At 37.3% G+C, this 20147-nt stretch overlaps 1 protein-coding gene and 1 pseudogene across 4 annotated transcripts in view; both read right to left on the bottom strand.

The window, feature by feature from the left end:
• Positions 1 to 20147, bottom strand: part of LOC110058102 (uncharacterized) — a 72217-nt gene that overhangs the window by 3245 nt on the left and 48825 nt on the right. For 3 of the 4 annotated variants that reach the window (XM_089273649.1, XM_089273651.1, XM_089273650.1), the window contains 2 exons: positions 1627 to 2333; positions 829 to 1030 (listed from right to left, as the gene is read on the bottom strand). In XM_089273649.1, coding sequence (XP_089129775.1) covers positions 829 to 1030; positions 1627 to 2333 — 909 coding nt within the window. Of the gene's footprint in view, positions 1 to 828; positions 1031 to 1626; positions 2334 to 19895; positions 19994 to 20147 lie in introns of all 4 variants that reach the window. The other variant, XM_089273652.1, reaches the window with a different exon arrangement.
• On the bottom strand, positions 16655 to 19880 carry LOC149103150 (uncharacterized; annotated as a pseudogene).

Consider the following 20147-nt stretch of genomic DNA (forward strand, 5'->3'; position numbering starts at 1 on the left):
TGTACTTTGTGATTTCCTTGGATTCTCCAACTTCTCCCAGAAACTTGAAGAAAACGTTAATTTTTTTCAGTGTTTTCTTGCTTTTGCCCCACAATGAATTCTTGCTTTCAACTGGAAGAAGTTTCAACTCAAGTCTGTTTGCTTGTTCTAAGAGTTCATTATCAGACAATTGATCTGGATAATTAAACTCAATTTCACTGTGTATATCGCTGTCACTCCGTTTTTGCTACAACAGTGACCTTGTTCTTTAACAACGACTGCTTTACAAGAGAGGCATGCGGGTGCAGGGCTGGACAACTTTCCAGTCGTGCATAACATTTTACATGTTTAGGTGAAAATCCTGAAGCAAACATGCGTAATATTGTAGAAAACTTGACAATAGATATGGACAAAAAAAGGAAAAAAAAAACTCGCAGCAGAAAAAAACGTCTGATTGGCTGAGAGCAGTGCAGTTCAAGTGTAACACAAGTGCAAATCACACATCGTAATTCTGGATTATGATTGGCTGAAAGACAACAGGAAATTTTTAAAGCCAATGATATTACGTAAAATGATGACGAAAATTCTGTGCGGAAACGTTGAAAAAAGTTTTCTCGAATGAGAAAAAATTTCTTCAAGAAAGGTCTTCCGGCACTCCCTCCATGCAAATTTTTTCATGTTTATATTATTAATTAGTTATCATACGGTTTGTCTCGTTCAATTTGGAATTAATTTGCACTTGTGAGTTTTTCAAAAAGCTCACTTGTGCAAATTAATTCCAAATTGAACTCGAAACAGTAGGATTACCTATACTAATACATATACATGTATATACATTGTACATCTTACCTTGAAAACCTGTATCCTTTCGCAGAACTCTTTCTAAAGTTTTCTCCCTTTGGGACGTAGTATCACACTCAGAAAAAAGTTTAACATAGTTCTTATGCAGTCCACAAGTACGCACAAAACGTTTTAAGTTCCTAAGTCTAATACTGTCTGCAGTTTGTGGTGGCAATTTTTTTAACCTGTCAGCAGATCTAGAGGTGGTGTCCTGAAATTTAGGCAAAGTAAAGACAACACAGTGAGTGAACCAAGTTTTTTTTAGCCTCAAGATAAATTTAAAAAAGGTCTTGGATGCATGAAATATTTTGTCACTTTTAGTTTACATGTTTAGGTGAAAATCCTGAAGCAAACATGCGTAATATTGTAGAAAACTTGACAATAGATATGGAAAAAAAACTCGCAGAAGAAAAAAAACGTCTGTGGACAGACTAGACTTTACGTTAACCTACTCTCAACTGTTGATTTCTATCAAGCTGAGTAACCAACACTACAAGAGTTTATTCCCGCCTCTGTAGCATTATGCTACTAGGAGTAATTCTACTCCCCACCCCACTTGGCCTGGATCAACTGCAGGATTTTCACTGCCCCATCATTAAATCTGTTACCACCCATGTACATTTATACACCTGCACTGTAGGTGGAGAGGTTCTGTGAGAGGAAAGTGTTTACGCCAAGATCACAAGAATACTTTGTCCAAGGCTTGAACCTAGACCACAAGATCTGGAATCATGTGTGCTAACTGTCAAGTTGCCACTCGTATGTCAAAAGCGGTACTTATGATAACCTAGCATTAATTTATTGTACCTTTGACATCTTTGTGAGTCTTGTCTTTTGGGTGTTATCCTCATTCCTATGCACATTAGAGTTATCATGGTGCGATGCATTCCCCTGATCTTGTTCTTTATTTAACTGATCTTCACTGTTAGAAACACCAGACAATTCATATTCATCAACTTTGTGTGATCTTTTCTCCTCAGATGTATTCGTTTTCCTCAGAACTTCCTCTTCTCTGTGAGAATCATTAGAATCTGCATTGCCTTCCATTTTCTGTGCTGTAATTTTGTTGGACCCATTGTTTCTCCCTGGTGCTTCCTCATTTCCTTTGCAATCATCCACCTCTGTGTCATCATTAATTTTCCATGATCTTTTATTCCCAGACTTACTATTTGTCCTTCTATTTTGTTCCTCGTCACTTTTTGAATCTGTTAACTCTACCCATTTATCAACTGCCTGTAAGGCCTTTTCTTTTGATGCAATTTTCTTTTTCCTTTGTCCTCTTTCTCCAACCGTTTTATGTAATACCTCCTTCTCAGAGACAGTTTTTCCTTTCTGTTTTTCCTCGTCAGACATGTTATTATTGTGACTGGACATTTCCCCTCTGTGAGAGCCTACATCATTAGCTATTCCATGGTCTCTTTTCTTCTTTCTTGAACTTGCAGATGAACATGATACCACAAGGTCACAAACATTGTCAGTTTCAGTTGTCATGTGAGAATCTTCCGAACTTGAACCTAAGTGACAAAACAACACAGGCAGGCAATTAAAACCTTGTTGTGTTAACCATAATTGAAAGGCAGGAGATAATCACTTCACGTGACTTTTTAGATCTCTTTTTTTAACGGCTCATTATGGATTGTTATTTTGTATAAAACCTCTTTTTACTGAATAATCAAAACACTGCCTTGAATAATTTGTTGCCATATTGAGGCCCTTGCTGGAAAATACCACAGATATAGTGTATATAGACAATACTTATAGGGCCAGAGTTTTAAGGGAGCAATGGAAGGTTCAATCGTTGAGAGTCCCATAAAGCGGTGCCCTTTTAAAAATAAGTCCGCAATGCGTACTTGTGGGCTTAGATAGTGTTATTCCATTCAGTTGGAGTTTGTTTTTAAAAGTCAGTATCTGGGAATTGAATTGCTATACTGTATGTGAGAAGGCAATCACTGCAAAGGTAAAGGTGTCACTTTGGAACTGGAGACATTGTACTCTTGGTAGAAAACTTGTGGCTCCTTGGTTGCATCCTGGAAGTAAAACCAAACAAGAGAGATGGGCTTGTGAGGAGAGTCCTGCTGAAAACCAAGTCCGCAGCCTTGGAACATCCCATTGACAAGATTGTTCTTCTAGAGGCTGCTAGACTCCACGAGAGCAGCTAAACATCTGTTGATCTTGATGTCCTCAATAGACTGCGAACAGTCTCTTTTGCTCGGAAATCCGTGGAGAAGAAAGCAAAACAAGTGTGACTGTGAGCGTGACATGCGAGTGGCCGCCAGTAGCGCAGTGGGCTCGCGGCTTCGCATATTACACTTGCATGCTCACAACCCTTTGCTCGCTTGTGTTGCGTTCTTTGTGTTCGTCTCCACGAATTTTCGAGCAAAAGAGAGACTGCTTGCAGTCTATGTCTTCAACCAAGAAGTTTGCTTGTAACGTCAGAGAACAGTTGTTTCTTTATTGACTTGATTGTGATGAACCATTTCGAATTGATTTAGTGACAATATATTACTCAAGTTTTTCCATTTGAATCACTGGATTAAGTTTAAATGCTTTCAGTTCGCATTTAGGGGCCGGTATGTAGGATTCAAACATGCGTGACATTTCCCCTACGTGAATTACACTTGATTTAAAATTTAACTCGTCTATCATCATGAGATTCGTTGTGTAAGGTTGCATCGAGTTTCAGTTTAGTTCATCAGTTACTTCAATCTACCAGTTCCCATCAATAGGAGAAAATGTTCGGCGGGGTTCTTGCTTGGATGGGTTACCAAATATGAATACCCTGTGTTGTAATAACTTCTTTTTTTTTCTTTTTTTGTTTCTTCCCTTTCCAAGACGATGTTAGTGACTGCTGAACTCCCAGTCTTGTGTAATGTCTTTTTTTAATTTATCAACTATTTTGTTCAAATCATTTCGTCATGTGTGCATTCATCTTACAAAACTGTATAAATAATAGTGAAACGGGGCATTCGAATTCTCCTCAATTCTCGTCTGTTGATGGTCCAAAACTTTGTGAATCATCATTCGAAAACTCATAGAGCTCATCAATTTTGTGATTTTCAATATCTCCGCAGTTTTCGGCAATCAAGTATGGTTACACCTGTATAACCGGACACCTTCGGCAAATGAGCTATTTATATGATTAGCTTCTATATATAAACATGTTCGTGCGTAAATCTATTCAATGTAGATCATTTCTGTTGTAAGATATAGAGTACTTGCAAAAGAATTTCAAAGAATAACTAACTAGACTGTAAAATGATCTTGGACGGCGAGATGTTTGAACCCGGGAGGGGACTCCTATATGAAAAGGTCGGGGATGCTTGTCTTGGGTACAAATCAAGGATTCTGTTCTCACTTTGGGCGTTGATGAAACATCACCATTCTTAGTCAAAGTATCCTTTAGGGTGCACTCAAAGAAATAATAATAAAAGAAATGCTCTGATTTGTTTTCTGCTGATCTCTCAAGTGAGCGAATCGGGTCTACAAGTGCCTGCGGGAACCTTTCTAGCGCAGAGTGCACTATTGGGATGGTTTAGGGGGCTGCTGTTCGCTAAGGCACTAATGCTATAATGCCATAATGCCATAAGGTGTAAACTTGAATGTTTGTTTAATTAATTAATCGGGATGTGGAAATGGCGAATATGTTAAGTGAAAGATACATTTCATACAGAATCATACACAAATTGTAGTGCTTTTCCTTATGGTAGAACAAAACATGTAAGATGCATGCATTCTAGCATTGTTAGTGTGATAAACTCTGTTTTCCAGTTCAACTCTGCACGTTTTTTCGAGTAATACCACAAATTCATATTCAGCTGAAACTTTCTCGTGTTAGTTACATGTAAAACTACTAAATCTGTGACCACAGATTAAGAAACTTCACAATTATTGCCGCAGACTCTGTGGCACTTACTGAAACCTCCAATTAATTTCATCAGTCTTTGAGGTTACTTGCTCACCGATGTAGGATATAATTTTGGCCAAGTAACGATTTCTACCTTCAATACTTCTTGTTACAACGCTCCTCAGTTGTATTAATCAATAGCATTGTGTATTAGTTTGACGTGAATAAGAACGCTTTATTCTGTGACTCTACTGACTATTTGATAATTAGATTAGTTCTTGTTTATCGGTGAAATTGAATAAAACAAAGTTGTTCCTCTTCGATTTCTCATCAGATATTTAACTTTATTCCACTTATCTCCAGCAGTAAGTAAAAAATATACATCTTTCTTATATTTTCGAGGAACCAAGGGTATCACGTTGCATACCTTGGCGACGAAAACAAAAGTATCAAGTTACAAACGTTAGCGTGAAAAGTAAAATTGTCACATTTGCCACTTCTGCGTATTATTGAATTTAAACTGACTGAAACTCAGCATAAAACACCACAATAAAATTCAAAGCCTTCTTGACAAATGTTAATTGTAAATTATTTTTGGGCCTTGAAGGAAAAAACAAACATGAAACATGCACACTACTAAGATTATGTCTTATCAAGTTTTGTCCACTCATATTTTGCAAGGGGAAAATGCCTAGCTGAGTACCAAGGGAGAGAACGGCATGGGTGAGGACTTACGTGACTACTGTATCAGAGCCGTAAAATGCACTCTGCACTATCTGAGATTGTCTCACTAGTTTGAACAGTGGCTAGTAATTGAACCTATTCCATGTTGCATGGTATCTTTTAAGGGTCTAATGAAGCTCGAGCAAAGCCCACATTAGTCTTCTTTAGCAGCTAAATTCAAATTTTCCGATGAGCATCCCTGACCTTCTCATATCGGAGTTCCCCCCGGGGGTTCCAAATGTCTGACAGGAAGTGACCCAGTCAAATCGTCCCATCACTACGTGGAAATAAATATAAATATTTTCCAAGTTAAAAAGTAAATTAAAATTATTTACACAAGGTTCGTACTCTTTGAGCTTTTAAAATTCCAACACTTTCCAGGACCTTTTTGAGTTTTGCATGACCTAAGTTAATCAGCTGTTCTGTCAGTATTGTCACAACAATTATTATTTATTTCAGGTATTGTCCAACATTATAATGCATAAAATCTGTGCTTGTGTTTATTTCCATTGAAATTAAGTCAGTTTCTGACTCATTTGTGTTTTTTCCATTTTTTAAAAATCTTTTTGCCTCTGTATTCTCGGAAAGCATATTGCTTTTCCATGACTTTTCAGGCCTGGAAATTGAAATTAAAAATTCCATGACTTTCCAGGTTTTCCATGACCCATACGAACTCTGTACAATGTAATCTATTCACCACAAAGTTTACAGCAATTACTATTATTAGTAAAAGTCTGATAAGTTAAGCTTTCTGATTCTGTTTCCAAAAGTAGTAAGAGAAATTATTTACATGAATCGGTTAGCTGTGTGGAGTTAAAAAGAGATGGATCGTATTGTTATGTATCGTTATGTATCGTGGCATCTCAATCATTACATACTGCGGAATCTACATTCACTTAGCTTTCAAATGGCATATTTCACTTAGAAATCTGTGGAGACGTAGTGGAGAAAAAAAATTATGTACGTGAGTCAGTTAGCACTGGTGACTTGATCACGCTGCGACCCGAGAGACCCGAAACATGGCACGAGTTATAAGTTATTTTTGAAAACTGAAATTAGCCTCAAAATAACTCACTTTTGACAAATCTGCTTTCCCTTAGCTACAAGATAACACATTAAGTTAAAAATCAGCTCAAAAAACAAATAGTTCAACCAATATAAAAAGGCAGTTTTAGACATGTGCAGCTCATGATGCTGTCCCTTTAAGTCTGGTTTTCACTAGCAATGCAAGCACAAGCGCAAGCGCAAGCACAAGCACAAGCACAAGCACAAGCACAAGTGTAAGCACAAGCACAAGCAATAGGGATGATCCAAGTATAAACGAAATTCAAGGTAATCTGGGTCCTGCGTATTTAGTGGCCAAACACAACCACATGTGGTAAATATCCTTGTGCTTGTGTTACGCCTGAGCGGTATTTTGTTTTCAATTGCTGCAGTGCAAATGCAAGCATAAGCGCAAGCACAAGAAAAAGGAAAAATTTTGATCCTTGTGTTTGTTCTTGCACTTATGCCTGCATCAAGGCCATTTTCACAGTGAAATAAGAATTATTGTGTTTGCACTTGCACTTGCGCTTGTGCTTGCGTCACTAGTGAAAACCAGGCTTAAAAGCTCCTGTTCGATTTGCGCTCATGAAAATTTTCATCGCGTGAGAGATTCTCTAGGCTCGATTTCCAACCATTTTGTGAGCCCGTGTACCTTGCCCCACACTCAGGTTTCATAAAATCCTCAAGCCTTCAAGATGCCGATGACTATGTGTGATTATGCAATAATATTGCATAACCCCACAAAAATTAAATTATATATTTTACTGGCCTTTAATAATAATAGTAATAGCCAATATCTTTTCATCTTCACAAAAAACAAGTGCCAAACAAAAACAAGCCAACCATACATACCAGTATACATATTATATACAAATATAAAAACAAAGTAAATGTAACTAGAATTTCACCTAATTACCTCAGAGATCATCAGACTACAATGGGCAACAAAAGTAGTTGAGACACTTTTAGGAAATGACGCTTTTCGATATTTAAGCACTTGTCCTATTTTATTTACATCTAGTGTTGATTCTCTTATACCCCCGGCCCCCCAATTCAATGTTGTGTAGGCACTGCGTTCTACGCAGTCTAAGAAATAGAAAAATCAACATTGTTTGGGGGGAAGGCGGGAAAATGTGTCCAAGATGCTCGAGAATCAAATTTTACTAACAAGTGTCTCAACACTTTTGTCACCCATTGTCCACAACAGTAAACTTGTTTTTGCTAAATAACAGGTGTAGTACTTGATTGAAATGTCTGCAATCGCTTTATTCCGGGATCTGGGTTTTTTTCATGGGCAAATATGGCAAGCTTACTCATTAGTACAAAAATTTAAGGAAATTATAAACTTTTTTGGAAGTGTAATCTTGCGTGACATCGCCAATTTAGGGTGTCGATCATCTCCACCTTATTTCTCTCCAAAAAAGGAATGAAATAATAAAGTACATGTAATTGTTGAATTACAAACTACCGGTGGTACTCCCAAAGCAGACTATAGAGTGACTCAAACGACCGCTGGACAAGAAAATCAACTGGTAACCACAAATTGACTAGTCAATATCATTTGGTTACCAGTGGTTACTCTTAAATACTCGAGGCTATTGGTGAAAAAACTGCATTTATTTGCATTAAATAATCTTTAATCCAAGCTGGACTGAAAAAGGTAGCAAAAACTTTGTACAACAGGAATTAAAATGAGACACTACGTTATAAAAGTAACTTTTCAGATCAGAAGGCACGTTTTATCGCTTTAGCGACAGTTTACCATGTGTAATGGCATCATTTTTATATCACACTTATGTGTTTGAAGCATTCTGTTAACAGCAGAATGCTGTTACTACCACTAATTAAATTACTTGCATGCATAAAAATAATGCATACAAGTAATTTAATTAGTGGTGATAAGTAACTCTTCATTTCTGGTTAATTATGGAATATTCATCTTGTAAGTAATTTTAATAAGGACATAAACAAAACTTTACATGTAAGTTTAATAAGTACACACATATAGAAAAAAGAAACTGTAATACAATAATAGCTTTTGAAGAAGACACTCAATAAAGGAGGGGGAAAAATGTAGCGAAAACCAATCACATCAAAAAACGTTATTACTATTTTGCTCACTATGGTGAAACTATTTGAAAGCAAATTTGAATAAGATGTAAATTAAAATTGTTGAACAACTGCTATCGAAAAAAAAATTCTGTTGACAGCATTGTTTAGCAGACAAAATTACAGAAGATCACCTGTTTTACCACACTTTTGAACTTCATGTCGTGAGTTCTCAATGTTTTATCAATGGTAAAACGTTAAAAATAGAATATATTAAATAACTTTTCTATATATTTTAATGGATTACCAATGGGAAACCGTTGGAAATTCACCCAGTAAAAGTTGAAAAGCACTCAAACCATCGGTTGATAGCAAATTTTATGTGATCAGTACAATGCCATTAATCTTCTGACACTTGTGTTACCAATCATCATGCTCTGAAAAACGAATAGCATTCATGAGGCAATATATGAAGGAGAGGAGAACCAATAAACAATTCAGAGAGAAAGAGAATAAGAACAAACAACAGAAACGGAAAGATACTCTTGAAAAATCATGGGAATGTCAAAGACTAGCTACCAAAACATTTAAAATAGCAAATCCTGTGAAAGTCAAACAAATGGAGAAACAAACAAAATCAGAAAGACAAGAACGTGATCTAGAGAAAGTTAGAGTGCCAAAGACAAGATTTTCTAAAATATAAAGGAGCAAATCCAGAGAAAGTCAAACAAATGGACAAACACACAAACTCGAAAGCACAAGAATGCAATCTAGAGAAAATTAGAGAGTGCCAAAGGCAAAGATTGAAAAACTATAAACAAGAAAATCCAGACAAAGTTCAACTATCCTTCAAAAGAAACAGAGCTTGCCTTCAAAATGTGATGGATAGTCCACAGAATTGAATTAATGATGATGACAATAGCGACAACCCTGGGCCAAATAGAGAAAGGCAAAAGCTTCTGGAGGTATAAATCAATTCAAACAAGAAACTACTAAACAAAGAAACGTTTTTGATGAGGAATCTAGAGAGCAAACTTGCCACAGCAAAGAATGTTTCTACAATTTAACAATGCCTAAGCTAACTGAAATGTTTCATAGGAATATTAAATGTGGTCCAGAATATGGCTGTACTTGCTGTGATCAGTTATGGTACAGATCATCTGTTGCAAAATGTAACCCAAGTCTTAATAAAATATGCCCACAAAATATTCTTTATTTATGCCTGACTGGAGTTACTGTAAGAGTATAAATGACACTGAGTGGATTTGTTCTATACGTCATTCAACCTTAAAGATGGTAAATTACCAAGTTATGCCAAAGCCAACAAAATGACATTTCCTGATAAACAAGAAATACTAAACCTGACTGTTCTTGAAGAAAGGCTCATATCACTATGTATACCATTTATGCAAATTAGAGAATTATCCACTGGTGGTCAATTAAGTATTCATGGAATGTTATCAATGTAACAGCTGATGTCAACTTGATTGTAAATGTTCTACCTAGACCAGTAAAGGAATCCCAGACTTTTCCAGTAAAACTAAAAAGATGTCTTAGTTACAAACATTACTAACAATTTCAGAGCATCAGACCTAGCAAAGTTTTAGAAGCTGCAAAATACTTAGTTGGCAAGAGCAAATTATTTCAGAATGAAGGTGTACAAGTTGCAAACAGTTGGTTAGATACATTGAATGAAAATGACCAGGAGATGTTGCAATTTCTTGAAAGGAGTAGTGTGGAAAGCTCAAATACAGTTGAACACATTAATAAAAAAGATAAGAACCAGGGTGAACAGAATATGTCCGTAGGGAATGTTAGGTAAAACGACAACAGTGAAAATGACAGTGATGATGAGTGGTGTGAAGAAACACAATGTCCATCAGGAATTTTGGACACTTTGCTGCAAGAGCCAGACATGACTGAACATAGGGACAACGTAATGAGCTTTGCACTGGATGAAGGCAACAGACCTTTAGGAATATTTATTGATAAAGATTCAGAATGTTTGTCATTTCCCTCAATATTTTGCAGAAAACAAAGAGCTGATAACAGTGAGAGATTAGTGGCTGTGCATTACAATATGTAAGTGGGAGTTGCAAAGTCAGGATAGAAGAGTAGCACAGAGCGTCCCTAACATTTTTTTATAAGCTTAAGAAATTACAAATCAAGTAGATTCATTCAAGGTAGTGCATCACTTTCTCTTCGCAAGTGCAAAAGAAAGGATAAAACGTACACAGCCGGTGATTTGAAATCAGCTGGTTTTTGGGAAACATTGATACACCTTGATGAAGGCTTCAGGGTATTTAGAAATCTAATGGGATCCCCTCCATACTTTGAGAGATGCAAAAAGGACTTGTTTGCAATGGTGAGACAACTCGGTAAGCCTACAATTGGTTCTCTTCATCTTTAGCAGCAGAGACAAGATGGATACATTTGCTTAAAATATTAGGACGGCTTATTGACACTGACAACGAAATCCAAGTTATGATATGGCAAAAGAAATCAGACTTAATTAAAAGTGATCCGGTGACTTCTGCTAGAAACTTTGAACACATGGTCCAATTATTTCTTTGTGACATTTAAAAAGTTAACTGTAGCCAACATGTATTAGTGAAATAGCTGATTTTTGTGTGCGAAGCTCACATTAAGTTTGCAGCCAGAAGTTTGTCTGTTCATGAGAGTCACATGATTGAAAGGAATTCTACCAAGATGACTGGGCACTAGATTTAGATCTTATAGATGAGAATATTGGGCGCTAGTTGGCTTGTGCGAGTGGATTTTTTGCCTCCTTCATGTTGGCCGCTTCGCTTTTGTGTACCATTTATCGGTTTTAAGATACTTCATTTTTATTTTCCCAGCTTTCTGTTGCGAAGGTATGTTTTTTCTTTTACATGTATTGCTTGTTTTGAGATGATTATGTTGTCTGTTTGCATGTATTGAAAATCTATCGTCATATCCTTCATAATTTCGTATTTTACATGTAGATTATAGTTAACTGCATATCTGTTTTCATTTATCGAAAATCCAGCTTCCTAATTGCATGTAGGCTTTACAAATATTGATTGCAGTTGTTTTGCTTATTGATAGCTTTCTTTCATCATTCCTTCAGGTGTCCATATCGGGAGTTATTTTACTTACACAAGCCAACATATCAAGACTCAGCTTGTGGTTGGTGCAGGTTGCACTGGGGCTGGTACCCTTTCGCAAGCAAACACGTAAGTTTATCAGCCTGAATGTTCGTTGTAGGTTGCCCTATACCGCAAAGGAGTCATTGTACTTTCACAAGCCAACATTTATATCCACTTGAACTGACTGATGTAGGCAAGTTTTCTAAGTGAGACATACATGTATTGTCAGGGATTGCCAGGGATTATCAGAAACTCTCAGAAACTGAAAAAGACTGTATTGCACTTGCACTGTACTTGCATTGTTACAAATACACTTGAACAGTGTTTACAGTAACCCTGTTGTTGTGTTTTCAAGATCAAAAGATAGCATGTGAATCTCGGTTGAGCAATACCTGTCAAGGATCGGCCTTCATAACCATTTTGTGAATGCAAAGGATGCCTTACCATGTTTTAAGGATCAGTTCTGGAATATGATGCGTATGGCACCAATTACGGACAATGACGTCGTATTGCGAAAAATTTGCTACAATTCTCGGAGCCAAGACATAAATTCTCATGCCAAAATTGAAACAACTTGTTACACAGTACAAAATGTGGAATGAACTGTGATGCTTTGGTTAACACAAATGATGTGCTACGATGTGTACAGTGTATGTTCCATTACTTATAAGGCAAACAAATGATGTGGAGGAAAATCTAAACCCTACAATTTTTGATGTCCCTGATTCGACCGTCATTTTCTGGGAATTAGAGCATGCATAAAATGGATGTGTACCCCAACTGAACATAACGCTCTAAATGTAAACACTATCTAATATTACTTGCAAGGGGCTTCCAGAGTAACTAGCTTGTTTGTTTTAACAAATTTCGAGGTAAAGCATTTGCCACAACACATTGGATATCAAAACAAATATTGAATCTAGGGGATTATTAAAGTTTAAGATAAGAATACTACTCTAAATTACTAAAATACTATTTTCTAACATGGACTAGCTAACATGGACATACAGTCTTATCTTGGATCCTTATGCTTGTGCTGTTCATTTTTTTTCATATATTACTAAAGGACAAAGAGGAACGAGCAAATTTCTAAGAAAAGCTTCAGAAGAAGCAAGCTCTGGTAATGAAGACCTCATAAACAAAGTCAGACACACTGGAAACCAATTTCTACATACTGTTGAGATCAGTGCACAAGAAGCAGTATATTTCGTTTTGCAAATGCCTTTAAGAAGGTCATCTCGTGAATTCCAGTTTATTAACACATCCAACCCTCAGGAAAGAACATTCCTACTAAAATCAATGGATAAGCTTCAAAAACTACCAGGTAGCTCTGAAGATATTGAGTCAGATAACCTGATCAAAAGATACCAAAGACGACCAAAGCAATTAGAAGAATTATGCGTCGCTGATTTTGCAGCATGTATAACTGTGCCAAACAAAATAAAAGCCTGAGGTACAGAACATATCAGTCAAGTTAAAACATCTACATACATGAGATGACTGCTTACCTGAAAATGACAACACAGAAGTAAGTGAAGAATATGAACTTAAAGGTGAATTGAAACTAGCGAAAAGACAAAAATCTAAAATATTTATTATTCATTCAGTAAGATTTAACAAAATACAAGGACCCCGAAAATTACAGCAGAGAACAGTTAATACTGTACACTCCTTGGAGGAATGAAAACAAGGATCTTATACAACTGCAAAAGTTACCAAGAAAGATACGAACAACTCAAGAACACAGTAGCCCAGAACAGACATCAATATGATTGTCATGCAGAAGTGCTTGATGATGTAATATAAAATGTTGAAAATGACAAACTGGAAGAATTTGTGGATGTGGCCCCAGACACAAATAAACAACACAATCAATATGATTTAATGGATGATATTGGTATCTTTCCAAGAACTAATGACAATGAAGATCTTGTAGTAAAATGTATGACTGATGATAATTTTACAAAACTTGTTCATTCAATTAATGTGAAGCAAATGGAATTTTTCTTGAACTCCATCAAAACTAGTGATGAAACACTTAGAATTTTTCAAGTGGTGGGGCTGGCGTTGGAAAAACTACATGTGTACAGTTACTAATGCTTTGTATGAAACTTTGATCAGATATTTCAATAGTGTACCAGCAAGAGGTGAAAACCCTGATGACATAAAAGTACTTAAAGTAGCACCAACATGAAAAGCAGCATTTAATATAAGTGGTAACACTCTTCACTCTGCTTTTAACATACCTGTTAACCAAGGTTTTGAGTATATTTGCACACTTGATAGAGACAGACTTAACACTATCAGAGCACAGCTGAGGAAACTTGAGGTTATTTTCATAAGTTTACAAGATTAGTATGGTAGGCAGTGGCATGTTCACGTTCTTGAATTTATGCTTACAGCAGCTCATGGGTACACCCAAATCCTTTGGAGGAATTAATTTGATAAATGTACATGTTACTGTTGGTGACCTGTTTCAGTTAAAGCCAGTTTTTGACAAATGGATCTTTGAGAATTCAAAAGATGTCTATAGTGCATTAACCACAAATATTTGGCAAGAACATTTTAAGACGCATGAATTGTCAGAAATTATGAGACAGAAGGATGAAAAAGAATTTGCAGAGCTTTTAAATCACCCAAGAGAAGGAAAACACACAGAACAAGATATTGAGGTCCCAAAAGGAAGGATTTTAAATGTAAACCCAGGTGAAAGTGATTATCCCATGAACATCACACACTTGTTTAGTACTAACCAAAGCAGTAGATGGTCACAATGTTAAAATATTTAACTCCAAAAACCAAAAAGTAAACATTTGTGCAGTTGACATTATAATTGGACATCTGTCTGATGAACTAAAAGAAAAAATGAAACAAAAAATCCCAAATGATTCAACCAAAACCGTGGGATTATTTTCTGTTTGTTCTGTCCATGTTGCAGCAAAGTATAACCTGACAACAAATAATAAAGTGTATTATTGTTTGTCTCACGATTTAGTCACTTGAGATGTAGATCGCGATGTTTCGACTGCTTACTGCTAGTCTTCTTCAGGCGATAAGGTCGACTGATTGCACAGTATCATTTATATCACAAAGGTCGGCTGTGATTGGTGCATTTTGATCCTCCTATTGTTCCATCGTTCTGATGAGTAGCTGCTCCCTCAGTGGTCTGCTGTTGTACCGTTCTCCTGTTGTTGTGTTTTTTGATCGTGGGCATACATGCTTCAGGAATTTCAATTCCACTATCCCTGTTGATGTTATTAGGGTGAAGTCTTATGTGAATAGCTTCCTTGACCCTACATGTGTACCAATGAGGATCTCGATCAATAAACTCGACCTCATTCCAGATAGGATAGTGGTCGGTCTCGTGGGTGTGTTCAGAAACGGCGGAGGTCTGGGTACGGGCGAGTCGTATATCCCTGTCGTGTCCTTTGATCCTCTCCTGCATAGATCTCCCTGTTTCCCGATGTAGACTTTGCCACACTCACAGGGAATCCTGTAGACAACACCATCTTGTTTAGCCGGGTTGACGGTGTCCTTTGGTTGCACTAAGTGTGACCGAAGTGTTGTGTCGGACTTGAAGACGGTACGAATGCCTTGTTGCTCTAGGCAGCGGTGGAGAGACTCTTAAACTCCTTGGACATAAGGTAAAATGGTGGTGGATTTAAATTCCACGACGGGCTCTCTTCTTGGGGTGGTTCGTGCCTTTGTGATCTTCTGTACAAACGAGGAGGGATATCCATTAGAAACAAGTACAAATGTAAATTTTAAGTCATTTTAAATTATCTTTAGTAGCTTTTGAATCCTGAGGATGTATTTTAATAATTTTAGATTTTAGTTTTTAATTATATATTTTATGGCAGGTCCACACCAGCCCCCTGGGTTGTCAGACGCAGACCTGCCTCATCAAAAATATATGTATGTATGTATGTATGTATGTATGTATGTATGTATGTATGTATGTATGTATGTATGTATGTATGTATGTATGTATGTATGTATGTATGTATGTATGTATGTATGTATGTATGTATGTATGTATGTATGTATGTATGTATGTATGTATGTATGTATGTATGTATGTATGTATGTATGTATGTATGTATGTATGTATGTATGTATGTATGTATGTATGTATGTATGTATGTATGTATGTATGTATGTATGTATGTATGTATGTATGTATGTATGTATGTATGTATGTATGTATGTATGTATGTATGTATGTATGTATGTATGTATGTATGTATGTATGTATGTATGTATGTATGTATGTATGTATGTATGTATGTATGTATGTATGTATGTATGTATGTATGTATGTATGTATGTATGTATGTATGTATGTATGTATGTATGTATGTATGTATGTATGTATGTATGTATGTATGTATGTATGTATGTATGTATGTATGTATGTATGTATGTATGTATGTATGTATGTATGTATGTATGTATGTATGTATGTATGTATGTATGTATGTATGTATGTATGTATGTATGTATGTATGTATGTATGTATGTATGTATGTATGTATGTATGTATGTATGTATGTATGTATGTATGTATGTATGTATGTATGTATGTATGTATGTATGTATGTATGTATGTATGTATGTATGTATGTATGTATGTATGTATGTATGTATGTATGTATGTATGTATGTATGTATGTATGTATGTATGTATGTATGTATGTATGTATGACAGATGTTTCTTCTCTCCAGCGATTACTGATGGTTTGGTCACGAGACATTTAGCCCGGTCGTACAGACACTTCACAATACCGGTGTGAATCATAAGTTAGGTACTGATCAGTATGTGTTGGTTTCCTGTAGACACTGGTGTTAAGGCGGCCATCAGGTTCTCTACAAACTGACGTGTCGAGAAAGGCGATCTTACTGTTATTCTCGATCTCCATGGTGAAACGGATTGATGGTTGTTGACTGTTAAGGTGTTGCAGGAAGTTGTCAACTCTATCCTGATCCAGGATGATGAAAGTACCATCTACGTAGCGTTTCCAGATCTTAGGCTTGCAAGGTACAGACTCTATTGCTTGTTCTTCAAATATCTCCATGTAGAGATTAGCAATAACCGCTGATACAGGGCTCCCTATGGCTGCGCTGTCTTGTTGTTTGTAAATCAATCCGTTGCACTGGAAGTACGTAGATCTTAATACGAAATCCAAGAGGTCCGCAATTTGAACTGGTGTAAGTGTCATGCGGTCAGCCAGGCTGCGTCGTTCTCCATTTTTTGTAGCACGGCTTGCACAGTGTCCTTGATCAGTACATTGGTAAACAATTACTCTACGTCGAAAGACACCATGATCTTGTGGTCCTGGATCTCTTCACTGGCGATGGTGGAGGTGAAGTCAGTTGAGTTTTTCACTGTGAAGTTCGAGTTATCTGCAAGAGGAGATAATATGTTAGCCAAGAAACCAGACAGGTCATATACAAAGGTATTGACACACAACACAATTGGCCTAAGCGGTGCGTCGGCCTTGTGGATCTTCGGCAAACCATAGATCCTAGGTGGTTGTTTGTGTCGGGGTCTGATCTCATTATAAACCATCTCTGATATGTGTCCATTCTGTTTCAGAGTTAGCAGCTTCTCAGATAGCTTCTGGGTCAAGCGGTCTGTCGGATCTTTGTTGAGCAGCTGGTATGGTCCAGAATCAATTAGCGCTGACATTTTTGCCTGGTATGTGTCAGCGTCCAGGATTACGCTGGCGTGACCTTTATCAGCCAGAAGGGCCATGATAGAGTTGTCCTCTTTTAGGCTTTTAAGAGCCTCCTGCTGTTCCTTCGTGATGTTGGGCATGGTTGGTTGTGCCTGTTGAAGGATGGTGTTGACAGATCTTCTGACTGTGTTCACTGTGCATCCAGTAGCCTGACTGCTGACTCAACCTTGGCAATGATCTTGGTGGCTGGGACACTCGTAGGAGTCACGGCAAAATTTAGACCTTTCTTCAGTAAGGACATCTCAGCTTCGTTAAGGGCCCTGGATGACAGGTTGTTAACGGACTTTGTTTTGTCAGCAAAAGTTGTAGGAGAAGCAGAAGACTGTTTCTCTCGCAAAAGTTTCTCAAACTTGTGCTATTGATGGTCTTTGGTGGTACTAAAGACTTGCTGGATAGTGGATTTAACCTTGTCAAGTACCTCTGCAGCGTCATCTGCAGAAAGAGCAGATGTTATGCTCTGTGCTGTTGATTCGGCTTCTTTCTTCGTATCTCCCTGGGCTCTCTGCGTCAGTCTGATTCTTTCCCTCAGGAACCTCATGGATGCTAGTTCAGTGACTCTGTGTGTGCCTCTGGTGGGAACTGGCAGCCGAACTTGCAGATCTCTTGGAACAATGTGAGTGCGGCAAAGTCTACATTGGAGAAACAGGGAGATCTATGCAGGAGAGGATCGAAGAACACAACAGGGATATACGACTCGCCTGTACCCAGACCTCCGCCGTTTCTGAACACACCCATGAGACCAGCCACTATCCTATCTGGATTGAGGTCAAGTTTATTGATCGAGATCCTCACTGGTACACACATAGGGTCAAGGAAGCTATTCACATAAGACTTCACCCTAATAACATCAACAGGGATAGTGGAATTGAAATTCCTGAAGCATGGATGCCCACGATCAAAAAACACAACAACAGGAGAACGGTACAACAGCAGACCACTGAGGGAGCAGCTACTCGTCGGAATGATGGAACAATAGGAGGATCAAAATGCACCAATCACAGCCGACCTTTGTGATATAAATGATACTGTGCAATCAGTCGACCTTATCGCCTGAAGAAGACTAGCAGTAAGCAGTCGAAACATCGCGATCTACATCTCAAGTGACTACATCGTGAGACAAACAATAATACACTTTATTATTGCATCTACCACGATGAATAACAACAGCCTTTTCCTCGACACTGACAACAAATGTCTCTGTCCTTGATGGTATGACCAATGGAGCAGAATGTACCGTTAAAAAAATTGACTACAGAGTACCTGACTCCACTAGACCAAGTATTATATGGGTAATGTTTCAGGATCCTAACATTGGTCTTCATTGGCAAAGGGAATATCGACATCTGTATAATGGACATAAACAGAGCACTTGGACACCAATCTTGGAAATCACAAGAGAATTTAGATTGTACAAAAGAAATCAAGTTCAAGTTCTTCGCATTTTCCCTTTACGACCAGCTGCAGCAAAAACATTACATCGCTGTCAAGGTGACACACTTGATGAAGCAGTTGTTGATTTACCAGCTTCAGCGAGAGAACATACATGTATGCATTATGTTGGCCTAAGCAGACTTCAGAATATTTCAGGTTTGCATATCTTAAATTTAAAGAGAAAAAGATAGCAGTTAGCAAGAAAGTTGCAGCTGAAATGTCTAGACAAAGGTGAGGGTCATACCGGGGTATACTCGTGAAACGTGATCAGCTGATTTTATTTTCTATGAAACATGAATTTAGGAAATTATTCTTCGTGATCCATGACCTGAAGGTTTCGCGTGACCCCTGAAGAACTTGAATAATTGACCCATATTCATGATTTCACCAATCTATTCTACGTTATTTTGAGACGCGAGTCCTCCGAATGATTAGAGTCGTCTATCGAGAGTGACTTTGCAATATGGAGCCTTGACTTAGCCTTTCACAATTTTTCTTTCTTCAAAAAATCTTTCTAGCATAAGAACAGGTTACTAAAAAGAGTATCTTACTTGCTTATTTTCGTGATTCACGAAAACAAAATTTTTATATCCGTGATCCTCAATTTTTTTCCGTTCGTGAACTGTGCCATAGACCCCCTGTATGACCCTCTAAGGTCAGAAGCCTCTCTAAAACCATGTATTTCCTTTCTTTATGAAACATCAAGTAACAAAAGCAACTTGAACATTTTGTTCCAAAATGTAAGATCCTTGCATCTCCATGTTGAAGATGCAGTGTGTGATTATAGTGTACAAGCACGTGTGAATATACTTGTTGAGAGAGCTTTATGTTCAACGGACACTGATGAAGCATATGACATGACTAATTTTTGCCTGTACAGAAATGATTGTGATCCACAGAATACTACTTGAACAACATATGGAACAGCTGTGTACATCAGAAATGATGTAGAGTGCACTGTGACCCCTTTAGATGGAACTACAACAATACAGAAATGACTGATGCTATTTGCAGTTTACTTGGTTATAACAATGTACATGTTGTTGGGATCTGTTGGGATATATCACTCAAAAACAAAAGTTGTATTTTCTAAATTAGTTGAAGCTTTAGAACACTTACATCGGACTATTCTTAGTGAGCCACAGACTCCAGTCATAATTTTATGAGACTTGGAGACTAATGTCAATTTTATGCAAGTCGCCTCTGAATTAAAGCTCCTGTGGAATATATGATCAAGCAAAAAGGTTACACTCAGCTGATAAAACAGTACACAACAGATTGTAAAACTCAGATAGACCACATATACACTAATATTCCACAACAAGTAGAGTCATATCAAAGTGACCATAAGCCCATTTTCATTTGCCTAAA

The sequence above is a fragment of the Orbicella faveolata genome, unplaced genomic scaffold (genome assembly GCF_042242905.1).
Source record: "Orbicella faveolata isolate gen_17 unplaced genomic scaffold, um_ofav_v1 contig_35, whole genome shotgun sequence".
In the NCBI taxonomy this organism is placed as follows: Eukaryota; Metazoa; Cnidaria; class Anthozoa; order Scleractinia; family Merulinidae; genus Orbicella; species Orbicella faveolata.